This window comes from Semicossyphus pulcher, unplaced genomic scaffold (genome assembly GCF_022749685.1).
Source record: "Semicossyphus pulcher isolate SPU_LCO1_2020_fin unplaced genomic scaffold, fSemPul1.0.p SCAF_17, whole genome shotgun sequence".
NCBI lineage: Eukaryota > Metazoa > Chordata > Actinopteri > Labriformes > Labridae > Semicossyphus > Semicossyphus pulcher.
Window position 1 is genome coordinate 14,537,267 of NW_027211681.1, and position 27,046 is coordinate 14,564,312.

Here is a 27,046-nt window from a genome sequence, read left to right on the forward strand (position 1 = left end):
ATGTTCACTCTGCTTGTGTTATTGCTTTGTGCAGCCTCCTCTGTCTCAGCTTCTGCCAAAGGTGAGTGGATGGATGACTTCTTACTATGTTGTTGTGTAGGTAAAGTTTGTGGTAGTGGGGTGATTGCCAGGAGGAACTTCAATGAAGGTTGAATCAATGTATTGGGGATGAGGAGATGTATAGTTCATCCTCAACCTGTAGAAAAAGTGGATTTATTTGTAGCTCAAAATGAATCTATGCTGTGCTCTGGAGATGATCAAAGGTGAAAGATTATTTTCATTGAGCCACAGAGTTTTAAAATGAATGAACCCTTGCATGAAATCAAACTGGTTGATGTTTCAGAGCCTATAATGTTATGTTTAATTCTGTGTCAATGGTGAGGCTTCGCATAATGTGGTGACATCATATGGATAAGAGGAGAAACAGTCTTGATTAAACATAACATACAGTTTTTCTTTTAGTGTTTTGCTTCCGATGTGTCCTAAGAACAATAGTCAGTGCTTTGACAAAATTGAACCACTAATTATAATTATAAAGCAGCTCCAAACTCATCTGTGACCAGTGATGAAATCAAATACTGACACGTCAGTCCTCCCTCGTGGCCTAATGTCATATCTAACAGAGAGCTTCTCATTTAGAGCAGAGGAGAGATTTTTATCTTGTCTTACGCATGTTGAACACACCTTGTTAAATGGCCGCTGATTGAATCACTTCTAAGCTATAAACGGAAGGTATTTCTCTCAATATAAGAAACAAAACAGAAAACGAAAGAAGAAAGGAGCTGTATGTTTAGTGGAACTTACAGGTCAATATCTGAAGTGTATTTGGGACGCTAAAAAAACCTCTTTAGACGTTATGTGGCCAGAAGTGCAGGAATGATGTCGCAAAAGCACATCATATCTTTGCATATGTGCATGTTTTTGGTAAAGAAGGGCAAACATTTTTGACCCACCAGTTGTTAAAATCTACCATCACAGACTTCAGCTTCAGGTCTGCTGGTTACAGCTAACACTTGTCAAAGTTACATTTTCACTGTCGGCAAGGCAGTTTAAAGTAAGAATTCCTTTGAAAAGTATCATATGTAGTTTTGTGTACACAAGCTTTGACATCTCAGGTTAAAGACTTTGCTCCTAAACAGCCACTTTTAAAATGAAAGAAGCGACTTAAATCACAGGATCCATATCACAATATCCATGTTTGCATATTCTTTGTTTCCCCAAACAACACAGCCATTGCCTTAACCTCAGATCAGATTTAAGACCTTGAACGCATCACCAAAAAAGAGTTTTAAGAACAGACCCTGTGCAACAACAACAACAACTGGATATTAACTAATGAATCAAGATGTCAAGTTTCAGCTTGATACTATCTGATATTCATAAGGTTCTGACATGAAATGAAAGCAGTTGTTGGGTATGAGAAACGTATATAGTATAGTCACAGACCGACACACTATCTTAACATCACAGTATGATAAGAGTCTTCTTGCTGGTCACCCTCACTGTCACCATTCTTCTTTGCTCACCAGCTGTGTTTCCTGTGGTTCTTTTGTTTCTTCAGGTGCTGCTGGACCCCGGCTGAACAACAACCAGCTGTACAAATTCAGCTACACCACCGAGGTGCTGGTGGACAGAACCAGGGGGTCAAAAGAGGGCAGCGGTGGCTACAGGATCTCAAGTGATGTGGACATCAACCTAGTGTGGAGAGATCCCAGCAACAAAGATGAGCAACTGATTCAACTGGCGGTATGTTAGCCCAAACTCATGTCAAGACAGGACATGGTGTTATCTTGTAGACTGTTTATAGCCATTTTTTAGTTATAAGCGAGTTAGAATAATCCATCAGAAAAAGGCGCAGGCTTTTGCTCACTTTGCTTAATATCTTGTTTGTAGATCTCAAATATTAGGATCGAGCCTGCGTCCAGTCGACCACAGAAGAAGAACGTCCTCCATGGATCCACAACAGAAAGTGTTTTGGGGAAAACCAAACTGGCAGCTCTAACGAAGCCTTTCTTGGTGCATCTGAGGAATGGAAAGGTAAGAGCTTTGCAACCTTTGGCACCTGCAGTGGACATTTCTCTTTTTAGACAGTGATAAAAGTTTAGATCATTGGTGTTAAAGAATATGCGTATAAAGAGAACAGTCCTTGTGGCTACACCTCTTTGTTTTCTATCCTCATGTTGACACTTAAAATACAACACCTTTGGGCATAAAGAGTGAACATTTCTGTTAAAGACTGAGATAGTTCATTTTAATACTCCATATGATCACACCTTGGAGAAGTATTGTTAGAAAGTCAGTAGTACACTATCGTCGCTCCTCTGTTATTGTCCTTAGAGGTTTAGTTAGCTTACTTTCATTGTGCTGGAGTGATGATGCTGGCAGGGGAAATACCAGCAGGTGTGTGTGTGTGTGTGTGTGTGTGTGTGTGTGTGTGTGTGTGTGTGTGTGTGTGTGTGCAAAGGTCAGCAGGTTCAGAGGGTCAAAGGATGAATGAACAAGAATGGCCTAGATGGTCGATAAGGCTCTTCTTACTCTTACTCTTATCAATGAAGCATAATTGCCATCAAAAGACTGATATGAAGTTGATGGTTAGATATAAGATTAAAGAAGAATCATGGTGCACTGGTTTATAGCTAACAAGAAGATTTGTGACAGCTGTGAGCAGGAGGATAGATGTCTTGTGACTTTGATCACCTGTTTGTCCTGACAAAGTAAATGGTTGGGCACACAAAGGGATTATACTAATTACTCAAAAAATGGTTCATTCATCCGTTCAAATGCGTTATAAATTATAAGAAATACCTGTGTGAGAAAATCTGTTAACTAATTTAACTGTATGACTGCCTACCAATGGCAAAGTCAATCTAAAAAGCTAGTAAGCATCTGTTAATAGATTTGAAAATGTATATCATTATTACTATTAGAGAGAAAAAACATCTATGTATTATTGGTTAATGCTTATGTCTTTAAAGACAGTAAATGCTTTCTTATCCATTAATAAAATTATTTGTTACAAGTTAGATGACTTTCTTACATACTTAGATTTATAAGTACAAAGTATGAAGTGCAGAAAACATTCAAATGTTTGTTGTAAATTTTGCCAGGACTTCTGCAGATACTTCAATCGCATATTTTGGACTCTAACTGTTGTACACGAGCGAAACAGCAGTAAAAATCTAACCTTAAATGTTACCATTAGGGTTAAAACGGGCTTAAAGAAAGAACCTCTGAATGGTGTGAAACAGGACAGATCAGTGTCTCACCCTGTGTTGTAAGGTTATTTATACTGATGGCAGGCTGCAGCAGGAAAAATACACAGAGTAGCAGTGGACAATCTATTTATGGTGGTCCTAGCTGATATTGTGGCTGAGCGCCACAGATAAATAACATGCTGTATAAGAGACACTGTAGGATGATGTAATAGGCTGTTTTCTGCACTAAAGGAACAGGACTCTATTATTGAGCCAAACTGAAGCCTCATTAGAAAACGGTGTGATGCCGTGTGATATGATATTTCCCAAGATGAACTGAGCTAATTTGACAGAGCTTTGGTTCCATTATTTTAATATGATACTATAAACATACGTAAACATGAGACTGACTCATCGTCATGCTGGTCATTGCTGTGTACTGATGTGTACTCAGGATATTATTAGAGGCAATATACCGTATGCAAGGTTGAGATAGACTCATTAAAAACTAAAGCGTTAATACCAAAGTATTCTGGGTTGTTTTTGATCTCGGCTTCAAAGCATATATAATGTAAATAGTGTATGATGTCATCACCATGCACACATGTGTCTGCACACAAGTGTGAAAGGAAAACTGACACCCTGAAGGGCTTTGTGAGCAGCAGCACGTACAGCAATGTGTGGTGCTTGCCTTAGTTGCTGCTTTATCTGCTACTATGGTATTTATTGTTTAAAAGCATTAGCCCAGCATTGTTGTACCAAATCACACGGCAGGTAGTCTGGAACCTCAAAGCTAATTTTCAATTTTCAGAGCGTTATCAAGGGGAGCAGAGCAAAAAGCCTCGAAACCCTGACGCAATCTGAGCAGTGAAACATGTGACTTAGTGGAAGGCTGCTAAGCTAGGGAGCTAATACCGGTATCAAATGAATATGGCTTCTCTTAACGTTCCACATGTTAGTCAGCCGTGTTGGTTGTTTACATAAAAGCCTCAATGGAGCTTATACCCTTCCCATATTAGATAATTGGTTGTGATTGGCCTGACCTGAATCAGGACGGATAGAGGTGCATCTAAACAAAGTGGGACCAGAGACATTATAACATTAGCTTGCAGGTTTGTCTCGTTACTAATCAAACAGCACGTATTCCTTTTAACATGTTTCTTTCTGTTTACACATCTCTTGTAGACAAAAGCATTTTATTCCTATTGGGCCGAACCTGCTACCATCAAGAACATGAAAAGAGGGCTGGCCAGCTTGCTGCAAACACAGCTCACTACTGGGGCGGTTATTGAGGTAATATCCCATCAATACTCTCTTCACATTAATTCATGTTTCCTATATTTAATATTATGTGTTGCTAATGTAAAAACCCTGAATGTGTGGGAACAGAATGACGTGTCTGGAAGGTGCACAGTCGAGTACAAGGCAGTCAAAGGTCAAGTGACGAGAACCAAGATCCTGGAGACGTGTAAGACACCAGAGACAGGATTCACCACACACAGCCAGGTATGTCAGCATCCGTACCAACTCACGGTGCTAAAATCTGAATATTACTGTATCACTCATAAAGAACACCTTGACGTGTCTCCCTTTTCAGGTCTTGGGTGTGAGCAGGAAGTCCAGTTCTGTAACATCATTCACACTTGAGGATGGTTTCATCCGCTCGGCTTTGGCTGAAGAAACGCACTCACTAGCTGTTAACGCCCGCAGATCTGCTGCAGCTAAAGTTGTGTCCCGGTAAGTGTCTTAGCAAATAATTAATGTGTCCCTCCATTTTAAATATGGGCACACTTTAAATTTTGATGTCTTGCTTCACAGGCAAACACTCACATTGGTGGGCACCGAGGCTGGACCGCTGGAGGCTGCAGGAAAAGATGCGGCTGGGGTTGTCAAGTCAATCGATCCCAAACTGGCAGCTGTTGGTATCATTGCGGAGAAGGTCAAATCACAGGGGGGGCCATCAGTGAGTACCTGTTTACTTTGATATGTACAATTTCATACCTAACACGTTTTAGGTACTCGCTATGGATGGCATTATTTGCTCGGCAGTTTAGTCAATTAAAATTTCTCAACGTAGTATTTCATAGATTGTAATACAGACATTCATGGTCCCCAGTAACCCAATTACTTGGAAAAAGTCAGCACTTTAAATAATACTAAATAATACTACAACTTAAAAAAAAAACTAAACTTAATTGGACGATGAAATCCAAATGCCTCTTCGCACAGGGAAATTGAGGTCATGAATATATGGTCAGAGCAAAAGGTAAAAGTTCAGCCAGGAGGTTTGGAGGCGGATCAGGAAATAAAACACCAGACAGGGCTTCCTAAACAGGTGCTTAATAATCCTCACACATGCTCCTAATTGAATTGAGATAATATTTTGGTGTCTACAAGCCTTCTTCAGAGTCGAAGGTCTGTGCTGTACGTGTCAATATTATAAGACACCTCCTGAAAACACTATTGGTAAATTGATACTGTATATTTTTGTTCTGTAATTATTGACTGAAAACGATCTGTCTTCTGATCCCCTCTCCCCTGTGTGCTCCCTCTTAGCTTTTTGAACATTGGCAGGCTGAACAGAAGCAGCTGGAGCCAGCGAGCCTGTCCAAAGCCACGGCTCCTCGCAGCTTCCTGGCCCTCATCCAGAGCATTAGGAAGGCGTCCAAGGGCGAGATCCTCAAAGTGCTGAAGAGTGCCAGCAAGACCTCTCTGTAAGCGGGCTCCTCCTTATATCCTGCATCGTTTCCGACTCTCCGACTCCATAACTCAGCTGTTTCCTTTAATAACTCTTAACTTTCAATATGGATAAATACGGATCCAATGAGATCATCTCACCATCGTTGCGTTTTCCATCTTCCTGTCACTATCAGACCTCAGGTGGTGGATGCTGTGACCTCCTCCCAGACTGTTGCATCTTTGGATGCCATGCTTGAATTCCTCAACTTCACTGATGCCAAAGGTTTGGTTCTGCAGGAGAGATTTCTTTATGCCTGTGGCTTTGCTTCACATCCAAACGAGAGGATGCTCCGGGCTCTGCTGGTCAGTGTCATGTAATTAATTACAGAAATTTCCCCTTTTCCTGTTCATTAAAGCAAAGAACAAGAGCATAATTTAGTACATATCAGTTATTTATAAGAGAAAATTATGTATGTGCATGCACTGAATTTCACTCTGTCAGTGGACTGTTATTGAGTTTAATATATATCCTATATATACTCTCTATTATTGAGTGTTGATACATACATACATGTATGATACATCTTAAAATTTTGAAATGTTAGTCTTAAGAAATCACTTTGCCAAATCAAGACATATTATTAATGTGTTTTCAGTGAATCTTAATGAGAAGATTTCTTCCCTTTCAGGATATTTCAAATGGAAAGATCGGCAGCAGTGACATCAAAGAGTCAGTGGTAATCATTATGGGAGCCCTGGTCCATAAGCTGTGTCAGAAAGGAGGGTGCAACTTACCGGTAAGCTTCTAAGAACATAACATAAGTTGGGCAAATTGTAGTGCACGCTTTAAAGTAAAAAATGAGGAATACTCTGTAAGCTAAATTTGAATGACTTGAAGAGCTGACTGATGATTTCCTGCTGCGTGTTTACCTTTCAGACAGTGGTGCAGGTGAAGAAGCTGATTTTAGAAGGTCCTGACAGCACCACGGTCGAGTCCGAGGTCCAGATGTATCTTCTGGCTCTTAAGAACTCCATGCTTCCTGAGGCCATTCCCATCTTTACCAAATACGCAGAGTCAGTTGTGGGAGCTTACAACACCATCGCCCTCACTGCCCTGCAGAGATACAACGTCGATCTCATGACAGAAGAGGTAAACCATAGTGTACATTAAGACTTTATTTTGAGCTCATGTTGTATGTAAGTATGTGGAGCTAATTAACATATAACTACAACTAAATATTTATGTGACTCGTAGGTGAAGGAGACAGTAAACAGGGTTTACCATCAGAATCGACGCATCTATGAGAAGAACGTGAGAGCTGCCGCTGCCGACGTCATCCTCAGTAGCAACCCCTCATACATAGAGGTCAAGAATCTGCTGCTGTCCATCGGAAACCTGCCTCATGAAATGAACAAGTACATGCTGTCAAAGATCCAGGACATCCTCCGTTTTGAGTTACCTGCCAGGTGTGTTATCAGGCATACAAGAGACCAAAAGAAATGCCAACTTTTATATTAAGGTTTCAGAGTTGTACACAAAAAAGTGTTGCAGTTATTTTATTGTATAACATATTTCCTTTGATTTTTCAGCAAAGTTATACGACAAGCTATGAAGGACATGATTTCCCATAACTACGACCGCTTTTCCAAGGTTGGGTCATCATCTGCGTACTCAGGATTCATGGCACGTGAGTAATCAACGCTCATCTCTAAGCCTTTAAAAAAATGACACAATATTTTGTTTAAATGTTAAGATAATCACATCGATCAGTTAAGCATGCTAACTCTTCCTACAGAATCTGCGGATGTTACCTCCACGTACAGTTTGGACATCCTGTATTCAGGCTCTGGCATCCTGAGGAGAAGCAACATGAATATTTATGGTGCTAGTAAAGGAGCAATGCTACATGGACTACAGGTGATGAACCACACAATGAATCTGAAATGGGCAACTATAATATATTGAAAACATTCATAGTTTTTTAAGGTTTTAAAGTTGTTTATTTAAAGACTAACTTTCATATTCTGCCCGTCTTCCAGGTTGCAATTGAGGCTCAGGGTCTGGAGTCACTGATTGCTGCCACTCCTGATGAGGGAGAGGAAAACCTGGAGTCATTCGCCGGGATGTCTGCGCTGCTTTTCGACATCCAGCTGCGACCCGTCACCTTCTTCAAAGGTTACAGTGACCTCATGTCCAAAATGTTCTCAATGACCGGGGAGCCCATGAATGTAGTGAAGGGCCTCATCCTGCTGACTGATCACTCTGAGGTAAGCAGCTACTACCGTGAAATGCTTCAAGGCCGCATTTACACTAAACTTGATATAGGAGTCACACCTCATCATGTTGGTGTTTAGCGAATGACTCTGAGTTTGAACTACAGTTCAAACATAATGCTTTTGAACAGGGTCTAAATATGGAAAGATGATACAATTACTTGGCATCTGTTATGCTTTGACAGTTGACAAAATAAAAGCAATATAATGGGATAAAATAAATCTTATACATCAGTGGGGAAGATATAACCAAGTCTTTCATTGCCTGTGTTTTTCTGCCCTCCAGGTGATCCAGCTGCAGTCCGGTCTGAAGGCAAGTGCAGAGTTCCAGGGAGGGTTGGCCATTGACATCTCTGGAGGCATGGAAATCAGTCTTTGGTACAGGGAGTCCAAGACCAGTGTCAACAACAGGTACAGTGTAGAGACAGTACGATAAAACATATACATTTATATAGGTCACTGCCTCAGTGCGACCATGTAAAAGTCAATTATCTCTGAGTATATTTGTGAAGTACTGTATGTACAGTATTGTGTAATACACTGACAGCGCAAAGGTCTCTGTGATAGACTGACCATTCTTTGAAAACAACCTTTGTGACGGAAAGGAAAGTAGTTTTGAAAGTTTAGAGGTCATGTCACCACTCTGCAAATAGCTTTCTCTTGATGTCGGATTTGTGTCAACTTTAGATGGTCTATAAGCGCTGTCTGATTCATTTGTTCCACCGGCATGTTGGACCTCCTCCAGTATTGTGCTTTACGCCTGTCTCATTTGTAGGTTCCTGTGGATATGACGTCAGTTCTGTCTGGTGCTCTATTTTAAAAACATTACAGACAACGCACAACGGTAGCTGCTGAAAATGGAGCACATTATCATGCCTGTGTCGGTTAGCTTGCGGCATGTGCTGATGAAACGGGGTTTAGAAGAGCAATGCCACCGATTCTTTTACATTTAAATATAGCGCTATTTTCATGGGCAACACAGGACTTGATGTGCACCTCTGTACTTGGACCACATTTTGCAAGAACACACATTAGCTTAAATGTTTCTCCAATGGGATTTTCTTGTTCCACTTTTCAATCACTGTTAAGGACTTAAGGATGAATTGAACCATGTGTGGAGGGGAATGGCAGAGGCAGGTGAATGGATCAGCATAGTTGTACCTCTTCCACTCTGATAATAGAGGGGCAGGCTATCTATAGAAGCAGAACAAACCACACTGGCATCTTTGCAAAGGCATGTTTCCGCGGGCAAAGTTAAAGTGGTTGGATTTTTAACTTGTTGGCACAGCACACACTTTGGTTTGAAACACAAAAAGCAAGTGTTGTCTGCAATTGGTGTCTGAGCTTTACTGTGCTTTTACCCACTGAGGCTGAAGAAAATGACTGCATTTAAAAGGCTGAAAGCTGACTGTTACAGTTGTACATCAGAACACATTTGAAAAAAAAATTGAACTGCCGTTAACTAGAGCAACTACCTTTTTGAGACGCACTATGCACCATGCACAATAGTTTAATGGAAACTGCTGGATAAAATATCTGGACATTAACAAAATCAAAAACATTTAGCAAAGGATGCATCAGGATTTGGACAGTTCATAAAAAAGACTTCATTACATATGAAAACAACAATTGTACATGCGTAACTCTATTTCAAAGGTGATTAATTCTTGTATAATTCAGTCATGTGAACTCAAATAGTAAATTAGATTCACATACTATTTTTGGTCTTTTGGAGTCATTTTAAATAGTTTTTTTACTTGTGTTTTCAGGGGAGCATTAGTGTTAACTGGCAACGTTACAGTGGACATGGACTTCATGAGAGCGGGTGTGGAGGTCAGCTTCGAAACAGAGGCATCACTGGACTTCATTACCACTGTGCAGTTTTCTGAATACCCCTTCCTGGTTTGCATGCAGATGGACAAAACTACGTTCCCAGTCAGGTATTGTGAGACTGTCCCATAAAGAAAATATGTTCCACTCAATTGCACTTTACATTACAGCTTAGTGATGTGAAAATAGTTGGGTAATAAGTTATACCATGTTACAATATCCTACTTTGTAATACTTTTTTGAATATGAGAGGATGAATTTCTGAATTACCAATATTGACTTCCAAGAATTTTTGTTATTTTGATCATATGCCGGTAGAAGCCTACAACATATTGAAAAACATTAACCTGTATTACCTTATTTTTCAGTTTGTTAGCCTAATAATATCACCACATTACCATTTTTAATGCAAAGATTACAGTGATGATTAAACTATTGTTAGCAGGTTACAGAAGACAAAATCTTACTGATCCATTACTGGGTAGTTTTCACCTAATTACATCTTTGTCTACTTTTGGCCATATGAACTAGATAATGTTAATACCAAGCAATTACTTTACTTTCATGTGCTTCTGAATACTATTGGTTTAATTGTTGTATCAGCCTAAACAAAACTTAATCTACTCTTTATGTTCTGCTTTCAGTGAGTACGTGACCAAGTACGAGAGCTTGTCATCAGGGAAAAGCACTGTGTCACGCAAGGGCAAGAAGCAGCTCGTCCCGGGCTCTGAATTCCCTCTTCACCAGGAGAACTCAAACATGTGCAAGAAGGTTTTTGACTCCAGTTGGTAGAAGAGACTCAATGAAGTACCCGGGAGCAATTTTTTATTCTTATGGGCAGAGTATTAACACTAAAAGAGGATATATTGCATTCAAGAACAGCCATCACACCTCAGCTTCATGCAGTGAAAAACCATAAGAGAGAAAGGGTTGTTTTGTCTTTTTTATAACAACACACACACAATGTTTACATTCCTGTGAGTATTTAAGTCATTAATTGGACAGTTTGTTTGAAATCAGGAATTTTTGCATTGTCTTTTTATGGATTTCCTTGAAAATGTATTTATGACGGCGCGCACACACACACACTTACGGGATGTGATATGTTTTATTTGGTGGGTAATACTCAACATTGCTACTGTAATCTTTCAACACGGTTAAAATAAGATGTGCATGTAAATATCACACTGGAGACAGTGGATTAACCTTTCCCCAAGAATAGAAACGCTCCTTAATGTCAACATTTCTTTGTTTTTTAAATAAATGTGTTTTCTAAGGAGGCGCAATTTACTGTTTTATGTCACTGCATCACTGTTCACTACCTTGAAATAACTTATTTAGCAGTAATATCAAATAATTCAATTTAGTTTAATCATTTTAATGTTATTAAACAATGTGTCTGAATGGTCTTCATTTTTTACTTGTCAGATTCAAGGTGAAAATTCAATCCCCAAAAATCAATACTTACGGAAAATATATTTTTTGTACATGGCTGTAATTGCTCTGTTTGTATGAAAGAAGTGGGGTAAGATTTTTGAGCTACTCTGAACTTGTGTTTCCATATGAAGAGATCATTTTGTTAGATCTGTAATTGGCTGACAATAAATGTGCACTGGAAACACTTGTTGACTTTTGGCCGGGCTTGTGGATTCTGATTCAGCAAAAAAATGTTTGACAAATAATTGAACAAGATTGTGTAAAGCCTCAGATTATTGGGTTAGAAAAGAGCCATGACACCATGGTGTCAGCTTTTAAATTATTAATTTAATTTGCTGATTAGGAGCCTTTTATCTATTTATTTGGGTTAGGTATAGTGTAAAGGAACTTACCAGAAATTAGTTAAAGACAGGGTGAGTTGTATTAACTTTTATTAACCTGTAACCTCATCTTGTCAAATACATCCCAATACTTTGTGTTAAACTTTGAGATAATAAGCAGCGGTGGAATGTCAATGATTACAGTTAATTAGTACTTTAAGCAACATTTTGAAGAACTTGAACTTTACTTGAATAGGCTATATGAATTTTGTATTTTACAAATATTGTTCATTTTACTTCAGTAAATTCACTTTAAAATATCCACTACTTTACAAATCCAAATTATCAGTACAAAATTAAATCAATGTATTAATCATCATTGATTGAGTAAATAAAGTAGTTAAAATTAGATGCAATAACAGGACAAAAGGCAAACAAATCCGGCGGCAGTTTCGTCTCACGTTACTATGGAAACAGCAGCACAATACTTGTGCTAGCTAGCGGCTACCTGTCATCTGTAGCTAACATTTAGCCTGAGGGACACAGCACATGACAGAAGAACCACAAATTCAGCTCACTTACAGTATTAAAGAAGTTTGTCGGACAGTCCTCTTTTTCACCATCCTCCTCATCATCTTCCATGTGTAGCCTCACAATATCTTAACCACATTAGCATCCTTATTGCTGGAGTTAGCAGTCTGCAGTCTTAGCACTCTCCCTCGTTTCTTATCATTAACAAAAGCAAAGCTTTAACAAACTTGAACTCACCACTTATTATATTTAACCGAATCGCTTCGACACTTGTAGTGACTTCGAAACTTGAAGCTGTTAAAATAACGTATGTTTATGTTGTCCCACACAAACAGACTTACAAGGAAATGAAACCAACCAATTGAAACGCACAACAAGCAAGCGACGGCAAAGATCAACAGCCACCAGTACTCACGTCACTGAAACGTCATTACGTAAATCGAAAATATGATTATATGTTATTTAACTTTTAAAACATGTTATTAGTTGGTTTGTTGCCTTGCTAGCATACCCTCTATCCGTCGCCGATATCCAAGAATACTATCTCCAGGAAAAAACTACAACACATTAAAAACCAAACGAACTGGTACAGTGTATAGAAACAAACAGGCTCAATCCTCTCGCAGGGGGGGGGGAGGTAATAATAGACAGGTGACACCAATTAGGGCGGGGCTGACAATCAAACAGGCGGGAAACGCATAAGGGCAGAGGAAGTGTCTGAAACGAGAAGAGAGGTGAGTAGCTAACACAAAATATAACAGGATCCCTGAAAAACAATGAGTCAAAGAAAACAAATTACCCTGAATGTTTAATGTTGCTTTTGGCAGGCTACTTAAGGGTATTTTGATACTAATACTTGATACTTTTACTTAAATTTGATTTTATATGCAGGAGTTTTAGAAGTAACACAGTACTTCTACACTGTGGCATTGCTACTTTTACTGGAGAAAAAGATTTTACATTACATTTTTGCTTGCCCACTGCTAATTAGTCAGTGTTAGCATAAATAAGATGATACACATGGTTCGACATTATGCTAAACCTTTCCATGATGGATTTTCCATTTTGCTGACATTACATCTCGATTAAGCATTGCTGTGCCTAAGCCTCTCAGTGCTACTAGTTTAGCTGTAGACTCAAAGAAACCAGTGATCCCAGTGTACAAGTTGCTGCCTCCTGGTAGTTTCGAGAGACAATTCAGCTTTCTAGCAATCAAATAATTTCAAGATGGCAATTTGAACCTATCACAGCGGAATGTGGAAGCTAAGGTTTACTTTCTTCTCCCTACTCGGTAGGTTGTGTAAACAGAAGTGCACGAGTTTAAGTAACCCAATAGCCCTATTTTGTGGTGTGTTGTACCTAAAAGGAGTCAAAATTTGTTGATCCAGGTGAGGCCATAAATCATGACTTTTCTTGTGTCACAGCCGTGACATCAGAGCCCTGCACTGGCATCTAAATACAACAACTGGGCCTTAATGTAGATTCTTCAGAAACCACCGAGAGCAGCTGGGGGCAAACCAGTGTCTGCCAGTCTCGCTGCATCCAAGGCAACCGAGTAAACACAACAGCAAACTGTCAGGTTAAACTTAAGCCTCAGCCGGGTGATGTTTCAGTGTCACCAGAAAGCTAACCTTGCACGCTGGCAGATGCCAAATGTGTACTCCTGTTGGTATAAATCTGTTCGATTCCCTTTGACCCTTGTCATTTATTTTTCAGTATGTTTTTAGTGAGCAATCTTTATTAGCGATGTATTGAACTGTAAAACTACAACAATTAGTTTTACACGCAATAGAAATATACAAAAATGTTAGAGTGCATGACACATTATTTATTGGTTGTTTTTTTATTTTATATACTGTAGGTTTATAAAGTATTAAGTAAGTACCATCATGTTTTGTTCTCGGTTAAATTTAGTTAAATGTATGTTAAATGTCATCTAGTTAATGTACTATATTTTGGTTATAGCTTTAAAAAAAAAAATCACCCTTTATAAAAGTTGATAACTTGCAACCATATTGGTTTTACTCATAATAAATAAGCAATTTATTAAAACGCCGACAACCAATTAAAAACAATGAATGAGAACAACTTTTTGGTGGCAAAATTAGCAAAATACAAAACTTTTCAGCCCTTCAGTTAACTAAGTTCACAGTTTAGCCAAATGTACTTTTTTATTAATAGGTATTCCAAACAAATTCTTATTCATATTTTTTATTTTATTTATAAAGCTATTAGAAAAAAAACTATAAACATTACGGTTTCTTTAATGTCAAGTAAATCTCTCTAAACTTTATTCCTCTGACATTTCTGTATGCTGTATGATATATTTAATGATCAAAATGAGTGATGTGCTTTTTAAATAATTGAACCATCTTGATTTTGACATGTAAGTGGGATACAAAGGCAGCAAAATGTATTTAATTGAAACACAACTAGACATTAAAATGATTTAAAATCATAGACACAAACATGTTCAGTAGCTTGCATTTGAAATTTATTGCCAACATATGCAGCCTTGTCAGACTACATAACACTCGTTCATCATTTTCATTATTTTCAAGCTTTAAGTGCAGAGGCAGCACTCATTTCTCCTTTAAAGATATCTCTCCGCTGTCATCCTGACCTCTTTCTCTTTCCGGGGCAGCCACAAACAACAGTTGACATCAGGAATATAACGTACACAATGCCACAATATGACAGAACAGCCATGAAGGCATTTCATTGAAACATTTGCCCTTTTACTTCATACAATCATACATGTACTTATCTCAGACCCTCTCACCTTCGGTTAACCCTCTTTCTATAAACAAAAGCAAGCTTTGATCACGTCGGTTTTCCATATTTAACCTCAAAGTCAGCAGGTTTGTTGAAGGACATATGGAAGAATATTTAAAACAAATTATATTATCTACGTTACAGTGCATCTTTGGGCAAAATTCACCAGGAAGAATTAACAGTGTTTCATTGCACAATTAACAAGTCCTTATAGTGCTCATCCAATCTTTTACAGCCATTCTTTGCTGTCAGTGTTGGTTATAAAATAAGTGAAACTCCAAGTGCATTAAGTACATCATTTCTCACAGATAAAGGTCATACAAGACACTGATAAAATGCATGTGGTAGAGGGGCATTTTTTATGTCTATAAAAACATTTGAATAGCTGGTTAACTGGAGCGTTAAAATTATAATATATTTCTAATTTATATTGTTCATCACACGGATTTTAAATGATATGTAAATGTACTTTTTTTGAATGATCTGAAATCACAGCAATAAGCGTTTTATCTTCGGCCTATGGACAAGATGTTGATTTATCACATACTTTTAAAACTCTCTGACAGGAGGTAGTTTATCATATCTCTCAAATAGGACTTTTTCATATTTTCTAAATGATATGCTTTTGATATATTTCCCTTTGGGTGCTTTTAATTCAAGAAGAACATTTTTAAAATTAATTTCTAAACAACAGATTAATAATTGGTAAATGAATAACAGTTTAACTATCTAAACTGCCTAGGGGTAACACAGTATCCATAAGAATAACAATGTGTAAAGGAATAAATGTACAAATTTAAGTTACATTTCACCTCAAATGCATTAAATGTTCTAACATCAAGTTGCTCAGAAGAGCAAGTCATGTCCAATCTACTGAACAGTCAACTTTTCCAAATCACTGCATGAATTTTTATCACTTGTAATGAAATGAACTCATAGGGCAATTTATATAAAGTCTGTAACATGTATTAACCAGAAGGTACAAAGACTGACCAGCAGCTCCAAATACCTGGTTTTGGATTTTTAACATGCTAAAAATAGCAATCTATAGTTTGCATCAATTCTACATGGGATGCAAGCAAAACTGAGTCAAGTATAGACCTATGATGCTCCACTGCGTGGTCAAAAGGAAACAGGACAGGAAAAAAAATCTCAGATCTTGACTGTACATAAAACAGTAATACAAATATTTTTGTAGATGTCATGAGTCTATGTTTCATTGTAATAAAACCTCAGTTCCTACACATTAAACGTAAAGAGGTCAGGGCGTTTAGACAAGATAAACCGACATTGCTGTGTGTGAAGTGTAAAGACACACCCAACACATGTACAGTCGACGCTCCTGTCTACAGTGAAGTAACATGACTCCTAGTTGTATGCTCACAGAATACCAAAATGCCAAACATAACTCACAGCCACACACACAAACACATTCAGACTGCACGCGCACTAACTCCCATCTCGTTACACAAAAGTGTAAAAAAAAAAAAAATCATACAGCATAGAGGAAGTTATCCCCTAAATATCTCAGCTGGACCTGACTTATTAGGCCCAACAGTACATAGGAAATCCATCCTAAGATCACTGTTAAACCAGAGTCCCAGCTATGCGTCAACTTAGCAACACACTTGGTGTGTTTCTCTTTTCTTCTCACTTTAACATGTGAGGCATGTGCTTTAAAATAGAAACATACAAGACTTCATTCATCAGTATCAGTTGTGCAGGTATTAACAGCATTTTGTGAGTCATTACACAGAGGTGACACATACTTCAAGTAGAACATGAGCCATCGACTCCTACAACGCATCGAAACGTTGTTCTGAATGCAGAAAATAAGTGTTGGAGAGGTATAATATTACTATTATACAGAGCAATTTTAGATGTGAGACATCTAAAATGTGCATCACTTGGGACCTCTAAAATGTATTATGTTAAATCACATTTTTTTCCTCTGTAAAAAAATGGGTGATTCGATGTCGCCTCTTTATCTATTGTTTTTTTTGTTTTTTTACAGTTCAGTGCAGACCAATGGTCCCTGTCTTAAGAAATCTGTGTAAAATACACGTTATAGCTTGTTTTTTTCCATTATAATCTTATTGTTGGATTAAAGCAAGACTATGCAAGTTTTAATTACCAGTGGGCACTGTGCCAACAAGCAGCAGGATAATGGTACATATAATTCCCCTTCATTTCTTAATGGTTTTACAGATGTCCATCAGTCCTGTCATCCATTTTCTACTGTTGTCACTTTGGGTCAGAGTTGCAGCAGTCTAAGCAGGACAACCTGTATGTCATGTCCTTCTCCCTCACCACTTCATCCATCCATTCCTGCAGGATCATGGGGCATTCCCAGACCATAGGGATATGTTATCCCTCTCATGTAATCTGGGTCTGGCCCCATGGTCTTTCACCAATTGGTTGGTTGATTGGTTTTCCAGGTGATGTCCAAATCAGTTGTCTAAACAACCATGTCTCACTCCTCCCAAAACAAAGCACTTCTACTCTGAGATCCTTTAGCTATATTGTACTTGCTATACTCCACACTTTCTTTCGAGGGTATTCCCAGCCACCCTTTGAAGGAAACTTGTTTGGTCACTTGTGTCTATAATCACGTTCAGTCATTACCCATAGCTAATGCATGCAGGTTAGAGTTGGTACAAATGAAGTGTGTTGCCTTCAGGCTCCACTATCTCCTTGCCAAAACAGTCTCGAACAGTGTCTTCATAATTGCGAATGTGGCACAAAACTGCCTGTCTATTTCTTACTCCATCTCACTTTCACTCATATACAGGACCCCAAGACAATTGTCCTTGGGTACTTGGGTACTTATCCATGTCCTTCACTTTGGGCAGTGACTCATTCAACTACACAGGAGCAATCCACCATTTCCAGGTAGGAAAACAACAGCTTCAGGGTGCTCACCCTCATCTCCACCACTTCAAACCTGGCTACAAACCATCCCAGTGCAATCTGGGAAGTTATGATTTCATAAAGCCAGCAGAACCACATCATTTGCAAAACGCAGACTTGCAATCCATGGACGACTATACCAGACACTCCACATCTCGTCTTGCCTATAAGTTCTTGAAAATCCCAAACTGAAATATGACAATACACAAATCTGCCATAGTCCTATACCTAGTGATAGATAGATGAGCTTAAGACTTCCTGGCAGTTAATAATGGTCATGCTTCCTCATACTCCCGGAGTACTCAATATAAGATTCACTACCCCTGGGAAAATGGTCAATAGTTTTTATGCAATTCCACAAGTGGTCTGGATGGGGAAACTCCTGTGACCCCTTCAGTATCCTTGCAAGAGTTAAGACCAGGTCCACTGTTCTGTGACCAGGATTGCATCTGCATTGCCCCTCCAAGGCCTAAGACTTGACAAGCGGTCAAAACCTTCTTTCCATTAACCTGGTACATGCTTTCCCAGGGAGGTTTAGCAATTGCATACTCCAAAAGTTAGAGTACATCCTCTGTTCCCCATTTTTAAAAAAAGGGCAACACCACCCCATCTAGTCCACAGGCACTGCTCCTGACTCTCACATGACATATTGGAGACATCCCCACGGAGACCAGAGCCTTTAGCATCCCAGGAAATCCTCATCCACTACAGGTGCCTGGTCACTGTGGAGCTTTTTGTCTACCTTAGTAACCTCAGCTTGTGAAATGGACAAAGCTTCCCCAAAGCCTTCCAGTTCTCCCCCCTTTATGAAAAGATTTGGCAGTCAGGTTCCAAAGTGTCCTTCCGGCTGTCCAACATGTTGTTGGTGCAGGTTAGTAGCTGAAAACCAAACCTCCAGTTATCAGACAGTTTGGTAGAACCTCTTTGAGTATGACTGAAGTTATTGTCCATGGCCTCCTTGAATACACACACTTGAGTTTTTGTATTTGTAACAACAAAAGCTTTGGTGCTTCTGGCATTCCTGGGATGTGTCTGCTGCTTTAGGAACCGTACAGGCCAATCAAACCCAAAAGGACCCCTTTCACTGTAGGGCGACCTCCCTCACCACGGATGTGCACCAGCAAGTTCTCTGGTTGTCACCGGAACAAACACAGGCGACCTACTGACTGTCCACAGCTTTGAGCAGTTACTACTGCAAAAGAGGCCCACTCTGATTCAATGCCTTCACTGGGATGCAGGAACATTTTGGGAGTTCTACAAATGTTTTTCTCAATATGTCAGCCTATGGGGAGAGTTTTTTATGGACTGCGAGATATACGTTTTTTGTACTACCATGTTTGAGTATGGATGTATCAAGACAGCTGGATATGTTATTGCAAGTCAGCCTTGTTTCCAAAAAGTATGTGATGGGACCACATGAAGGATTCAACCTACTTATTTTATTTTTGCGATGAAATTATTTCTGTCTAACACAAGCACAGCCAGAGACATTACGTTAGCACACTGACAGTTTGTAACAGTAACATAGTAAAATGGTTGTTTTTTCCTGCATAGTCTTGCTTTAAACACACAGTAACATAAAATTCAGAATAATATAATAGCGGCTTGGCTGCTTACACTGAACTGTATTAGAAAACCTGCCTTGTTTCCTTTTAAATTGACATGTTGCAGGGCCCAAGCAGCATCTCAAAAGTTCTAGACAGCAGCTAAATGGAAAGTATTACAAAGCAGATTCAAAAAACAATATGGCACAGCATCAGCCGGAGGGTGTGGCTGAATGCCTTTATCCTTAAAAGTGCTACATTGCATACAGATAATAGTAAGGTCTGCTGCAAGGATTTTCAACAGGGCAGAGTGGGGATAAAAAGTTTTGGTTGTAGTTGTCCTGGGGAGAAGATCACAGATAGGGTGGGTTGATGGGGATGAAACCTGCTCTTTCGTCAAACAAAGGCAGATTCTTCGGTGGAGAGATCTAGGGGTGACAAAGAAGACATAAGATGGGTGTTAAACTCAGATGAAAACAAAATTAGACTTAGGATGAAAAAACATGATTTAGTTTTGGTCTAGTTTATGATAGAAGTTGTTCTCCAAAGCCGCTATTGGCTGGTTCAGTTCCTGTTCCTGGACCAGCTGACCAGAATCAGCCACACCACTGCTGGGGGCACAATTCTTGATTTGTTTACGTAGGAGTGTTGGAGGCTGGCAGTGCTCCCCACCTCCTTCTCCCCATTAAGGAAAAAGCCGAGGGGGAGGGGGCTATAAAAAGTTGACCCCATCTCAGCCCAGACTCGCTTCCAAGCTGGAGCTGCAGCAGCATCTGATCTCTCCGAGCAGCTGTCCTCTCCCTGCATCAGCACAACAAATACTTTACATTGCCTGACCTTTTCCTCCTGCATCACTATCCCAGCCATGCCCCCTCTTCCCCCGCCGCTAACACCCCCACCACCACCACACACACACACACACACACACACACACACACACACACACACACACACACACACACACACACACACACACATACACACACACTCACTCTAGGTTCTTCTTCAAACCACTACTCAACCCCATGCTAGGCCCCTGCCTGCCACGCACCCGGCTGACATGTATCCCTCATGCTCATGCAGTTGTATTATTGCTCTGACACATTAGCTGAGAATGGATTGTGACTAGTTGTAAGTGTGTATATGTGAGTATATGTGAAGCTGAGAAAGAACTTTTGTTTTCTTGGAAGAGTGTGCAGTTAATGGAGTGAATAGATTAGGGATTACTCTCTGTGTCAGTTTGCTTGTGTATCTGACTACAGTATCTTTCTTCATTTCTTTTGTCCTGTATGTTTGCCCTTTAGAAAAACTCATGCATTCTTTCATTTAGAGCTGGATGAGTTATTGCAATTGTCTCTTGTCATAACTTCCCAAGTGTCTTCTTGGATAGCAAATAAAGAATTAGGCAAACGATTGAAAAATATACTCTTTCAAAACACATTTTGTTTCTTGTCTTAAGCACTGCTCATAGCTAGAACCAAGCATAGAATTGAATAGAATAGAATAGAAAATACTTTGTCTACTTTTTGCATGCAAAAGGCAGAAATTTGTCTTTGACTGCATGTGCAAATATATGTGCTGTATTAAACACAGGGTATAACACATTTACGCAAGGTGGCACGTTTAAAACTATTCAAAACCCCTAAAACACAACATATACACAATGAAAAACATAATAAATGGACACGAAACATAAATAGTGATTTAGAAAGATCAAGCCAACCTCTAAATGAAATCTAAAATGCTTTCTTACGATTCCATTTTCTCTACCCCAATTGTATTTAGATCAGTTCTATTTTCCTTGTCATTGTCTTTACAATGTGTTTTATCTTGTTTATGTAAAAATACATGTGTCAGATTATGGTGCATATTTCAAAAGTCACTCATGTCATAGTGGGAGAGGTAGAGGTACAAACAATAACACTTACAATGGCTTAATTTCATATTGGTGTTTCAGTCACTTAAACAGTGTACAATAGAAGCAGGTCACTCGCTTACTGGGACCCTTGAATCAAATGTTATATCTCATAAGCCACACCTCTGCTTTTCTTGCTATCCCTGCTATTTTGTTTCCAGAGCTAGTACAACACAGGAACTCACTTTAGTTGTTCTGAAGTAGTATTAAAATGTGAAATATACATTAGTCAAATTGGTGAGTGTGAAAACAGTATGCTACCAAGTTAGCATTGAGTCTAAGTCCCAGCTAAGGTGCACATAGTTCAGCTGAAGTTCAAGCTATCTGGTGAATCCCAAGCTAACCGAATGCAGGCTATGCCTGTTAAGTGACTGATGCTACAAATTAGCTTAGGCTAGGCAAGTACAATACATTGGACACTGCTTCTGCAACTGTTACAGTTTCTTTGTGCTTGTTCTTTACAGAAAAATAAACTAAACCAATTCTGTACCCTCAAGACCAATGACCAATGACCAATAAACTACACATTCGGCCTTTATTTTGTTAAAGAATAGCCAATGTACTGCTTTGATTTGGTTGAAAATGAAAACATTGCAGGAGCTATATATTCCAGCTATTTCTATTTTGTTTGTGTAAATTTGAATTCAGTTGAAGGATTTACAGTTGGCGTAATAATGCAAGAAAGATTGTTTCGGCTCATTCAGCTGAGAAAAATGTTTCACATGAACAAGGAACGAACACATTAATGAACTGTAATGTTATCTGAGTAATTAAAGCCTCTATAAGAATAACTTGATGTAAGGTGCCACTGACTGAAATAGTTTCCTGTGACACCTTCTAACCCTGAGAATAAACCATGTAAACAAACTCGTCTCACACTATTAAAATAGCCCGACGATGTGTAATGCAGAGAAAAGGGAACTCGCTGCAGGCCGCGGCTGAAAATCCAATCTCCCAGCATGCTCGGCCGCAGCTCAGTGGAGTCAAGTTACCTGTCATGAAGCTACTGCATGTCTATTAACACTGACATGCCACTGCTGAAGCAGCCGCGCCGGACTGCTGCTTTAGCAGCATTTACAACATAAAAACCATCTCAGATTTCATTAAATATATCAGCTGTTATTGTTATTCAGCAAATATTTTACCTCAAAGCTAATTCACCAGATAATAAACACTCGAATGTATTAGAATCTTAAACCAGTAAAGCATATTTATGTTCACTTGCTGATACAAAGACGCAGAGTCGCATGACCGACAGGACAACTCATATGGTTAGAGTGGAAGTGGGAAAGGTGAGCGCTGTGTCTGATTCTGTGAATGAACAGGAATATGTGATTACTTACAGGTCTGATGAGATGTTTCCTTGGTCACCGATGCTCCACCACAAAGCTCATTGTTGTCCCATCAAAGGAGGGCGGGGCGATGATTCTTGGACCTTGTTGCGTGGTGATGCTGATTACTGGCTTCCTGTCAGAGCTCACTGCACTTCCTGCAGCGGTCCCATGTCCCAAGCTCACAGGCAGCTGCAGTGCAGCCTCACCTGTTGCACTGTAATACGCACTCTCTACGCCTGCTGCATTAGCTTCAAGTCTCGAGCTTCTGGCTTTTGTTACCTTTTCTCCACCTGCATCCTCTGAGTGACACGGTGACTGTGGATACACGGCCTGGGCCGGCAGAGTGGGTGAGGGGATGAAGCCGGGGTAGATCATGTAAGTGGGGGCATATGCTCCAGGGCTCAGTGCCAGGGGGGACACAGAGAGAGGCACAGGGGTGACGGGTGACACAGGAGAATGGGGCATGGGTACATCCACATACTGGCCCGTCTCAGGGTCAAACAGTCTCTTGGTGGTGGCCTGTATTGGAGTGTCCACCAGGTAATAATGTCCTGTGGTGGGGTCCAGAAGCATCTTGCGCTGTGTTTGTGGGATTGTCTCTCCGGTAGAAGGTGTGGGGGACACAGTTGGGATGGAGGGAGAGATACACAACACCTGCTGTGCTGCAGGAGGCCCTGCTGGTACCCTCGCGTGATGGTAGATACTTGATGCCGGGTACTCCATGATTATTGGAGGTGATTTGCTGTCTGCTGTTTTTATTTGGCCAACATTCGAACTCTCCAACCTGGAAACAGGCTCTGGATTCTGCAGTTTGATTTCATTCGTATACCCCAACCTCGGGATGGTTAAATAGTTCTCAGAGTCTGTGCAGGCCAGTGTGACAGCAGGATTAGTGGGAATGATTTTGACCTTTCCCTGCTCCACCTGGCCGTGTTTGGGGGGCTCTATTTTCACAGACAGCGGAGCCGCTGGTGTGCTGGTGCTTTTTAAAGTCGATGGAGGCTGCAGCTCAGAGCTTCGTGAAACAGAGTTATTAACTGAACTAATGCTGACACGTGCCTTGTTGCCAAAATGAAGGACACTTTTATTACTAAAGGTTTTACTTTGTGGCGATTGTGTTTTAAAGGTGTCATCGCTGTATGGGACATGTATGACATTAAGAGCTCCTTTTTCCTCCTGTGGTTTGTCTGTTTCTGTGCTATTAATCAAAGACTGGCTTGTTGTCTCCGGCTCCTCTGCTCCCTGCTCCTCGCTGGCAATAAGTGACAAGACGTGGCTGCCTGTGATGTGCTGAGGAGCCTGATTTTTACGCTTCCATTCATTTCGATCAAAAACATAAAGCTGCTCCATCGTTTTGACTGCAGCTTTTAGCTTCTCTAACGCAGCCTGTTTGGGTATTTTAGGCTCACCTGCAAACTTTTCCTGCCTCTGTTTTGTCTGTTTGGTTTCCATACTTGTCTGATTGTCTGACTGCTCCGGGTGTAGCTGCTTGGATGCAACAGGTGGCACCCTGCTCGTTGTGCAATGTGATGCTGTATTTTCAGGTGTTTCAGAGGGGACTTCAGCCTCTGCCTGTTTCTGCGACGCCTCAGCTGCCTGTTTAACATTTGTTTTCACCGAGTGACATTTAATCACAATAGGAGATGGTAATACATGCTTCACTGGCTCCTTTGTGGCCTCGTGTTTATCAGCTGCTGTTGAATATTTACTTTCACTGTGATCCAAAGAAACAAAGCGGTATGAACTTTTGACCAGTTTACGCACATCTCTGACTTGATATATTGGTGTTTGAAACTTGCATTTGGTGTCTCTAATGTCTCTAACAGTGAAGTTTGGAATTTTATCTGAAGCAGACCAGATGTGACATTTAGCATCACCTGCTGCTCGGAACGTGTTAACAGTGTTGCAACTTATTTTGGGGGTCAACAGGTTGGCGATATTCAGTGTGCAGCCTTTATTTTCCTTCACACTTCTCAGGCATATTTTGATCTCAGGAGTTTTTCCTCCCGTTTCATTTTCACATTTCTGTGTGCCTGTGACAGGTGCACCGCCTGGCAGGTCTTCTGTAAACTCCTTCTTTTTTGCGAGGAGCTGGAAGCTCGGAACAAAAAGCAATTTTGTGAGCCTGCTGCTGGTGTCTAACGCTTCTTTTTCTGCGGTCTGTGTGTTGCTTACAGGTGTGGGTTCTGCCTCCTTTGCAGGTTCTTTATCATCTTCTTTCAATTTATTAAACGCACTACTTTCACTGTGGCTGAGAGGTGCTTTTGGAGCACTGTTTTCTGATTCGTCTGGTGTTTTGTTGCTTCGGTGCTCCTCTGCAGGCTCACAGGAACCAGGTCTGCTGCCGTCCTGATGTTGTTCATCAGCAGAGTTAACAGTGACTCCTGAGCCGGACTCTGAAGCCTGTCTTTGTAAGCCTCTTCCCTGGCTCCTGTCTTTCATTGCATCTTGATCTTTTAATTGGAAACTTGGTGAGAGTGCTGGGTACGTGTCACGTATTTCCCCCCTCTCCATTTTACGCTCCTGTTCAAACTGCATCTTTTTAGAGATCACATTTTTCAGCAGACTTGATGCAAAAACTGCTCTCTTGTGTGTGTCTCCAGTGTTATCTGTTTGGTGATACTGCATCTCACACCCTGACCTGGCCAACACAGTCCCTGCGATCTCATTGGATCGTACATTCTTGGAGCATTTTGGACGTCTGGCGCCTTCAGGCGCTTCAACATTGCAGCGGAAATTCAGTGTGACTCCACGCTGCTTTGACTGATCTTTCAGCTCGATCTTTTTGCTGGAAGAGGAGGATTGTTGATTTGTTCTTTTGTTCAGTGTGTACATTTTGGTTTGTGGCGCTTTCGTGCCGGTGACAGACTTGCCATGCTTCTTACTGTCCGCATTCTTACTCATTTCTAATGTGGCACTGGAAGTCTTGTGCGCCATTACGCTGCGCTCCCTGCCCCGGGATATGTTTCCATAATTCCAGTCCACATAGGCTGACCACTTATTTAGCCCATATTCCGACATGGAGGACTCACTTGAGGTGCTAAGATTAATGGCATCGAAGTATGGACATGCCAAGCTCCGGAAAGACTTGGCGGTTAAATTACGCACCTCTTTATCAGCGTCGTCCAGCTCACTGATGGAGCTGGACGCTCCGCTGGAATACTCATTAATATCTTTCCGTCTCAGTTTGGTTGCAAGGTGCTGACGGCCCGGCGCAGGGATGAAATATTGGGCTCTATCGCACAGGGGCCCCGCTGTGGCGCCAGAGCTCACAAAGGAGAAGTGGCTCCTGTCTCCAAAGTGTTTTGTGTACCCACAGGTGCTGTTGTCATATATATTGACTGGTTCGTTCACCGCCCTGGACGAGGTTTTTATTGATAAATGAATTTTTCCAGTATTAGCGTCTCCAACTTGGTTTTTACTCACGCTTTCATCTGAGCTGGCGCATTTATCCGAGTCACCAAGATCACTTTCCTCCTGCTCCGTGCTGACAACTGCCCCCCCGAGATTAGACTGCACTTTCGCCTGGCTCCTGCCCTCCAGTATCAGAGTCCCCTCCTGCGTGTCGTCGCTCTCAAAAGACGCGTAATCCACAAAGGAATAAACCAGGTTGTTGTCTTCGAAATCCCAGCAGGTCCCTCGGCCCAGGTCGTAATCTACGTCGTGGTCGAGCTCGGTCAGCTGGATCTCGTGCGTCGTGATATAGTGGGACTCGTCCTCCACGGTGTCGGAGCCGCAGTGGTCGGACAGAACCGCGCTGGCACCATCATCTGACTCCGTTTTGCTGTTCAGGTACATGTCTGTGTACTGGAGCTCTTCACTTTCACTGCAGTCACTCGGGTCCGGCTCGGCCCGGCGTTGCTTCTCATTCTCCGAGTCCAGATCTGTGTTAGGAAGTTTGGTCAGAGTTTCCAATAGAGACTCACCCGAAACAGGCCCCGCGTCGGTGGCCCGCTTGTCCTCTGACCCAACAAAGTCCTCTGAAATGATTTTACTCTCCTTGTCATGCTCCCCTTTCTTTGTTTTGTGGCATTTCACAACAGACAGCTGGTTTCCCTCGCCAGTGAAAGTCACTTTCACTGTTTTTGCGCCGTCCGGTTTCATGTCCAGATCCACATAGTTGGACACGTCGCTGTTCGTCTCGGCGCTGTGGCCCTTCTTACTGTCCGTTTTGTCATTCTCTTTGTCCTCTGGGAGCAGCTTCCTGTGAAGTCCGGTGTCAGCTCGGTAAATGAGAGTTTCCTCCGCTGCTTCCATTTAGTCCGGTCTTACCGTCAGGTGGTCCGCGTTTACGATGTTATCC

General features: G+C 40.8%; 2 protein-coding genes across 2 annotated transcripts; one reads left to right on the forward strand and one right to left on the reverse strand.

Moving 5' to 3' along the window:
* mttp (microsomal triglyceride transfer protein) lies at positions 1 to 11,521 on the forward strand. Its single transcript, XM_069666088.1, has 18 exons — positions 1 to 61; positions 1,562 to 1,746; positions 1,894 to 2,037; positions 4,380 to 4,487; positions 4,584 to 4,700; positions 4,792 to 4,931; positions 5,013 to 5,157; positions 5,751 to 5,908; positions 6,068 to 6,236; positions 6,563 to 6,670; positions 6,811 to 7,023; positions 7,129 to 7,340; positions 7,464 to 7,561; positions 7,670 to 7,791; positions 7,914 to 8,141; positions 8,434 to 8,558; positions 9,917 to 10,087; positions 10,622 to 11,521. Exons 1-18 carry the CDS (start codon positions 1 to 3, stop codon positions 10,767 to 10,769), a joined length of 2,652 nt encoding a protein of 883 aa, XP_069522189.1. The 3' UTR covers positions 10,770 to 11,521.
* Positions 11,522 to 14,769: 3,248 nt separating this feature from the next.
* On the reverse strand, positions 14,770 to 27,046 carry LOC138594789 (uncharacterized protein C4orf54 homolog). The gene is made up of 2 exons (XM_069666018.1): positions 22,753 to 27,046; positions 14,770 to 19,922 (listed from the first exon to the last, which is right to left on the reverse strand). Exon 1 carries the CDS (start codon positions 26,998 to 27,000, stop codon positions 22,777 to 22,779), a length of 4,224 nt encoding a protein of 1,407 aa, XP_069522119.1. The 5' UTR covers positions 27,001 to 27,046; the 3' UTR covers positions 14,770 to 19,922; positions 22,753 to 22,776.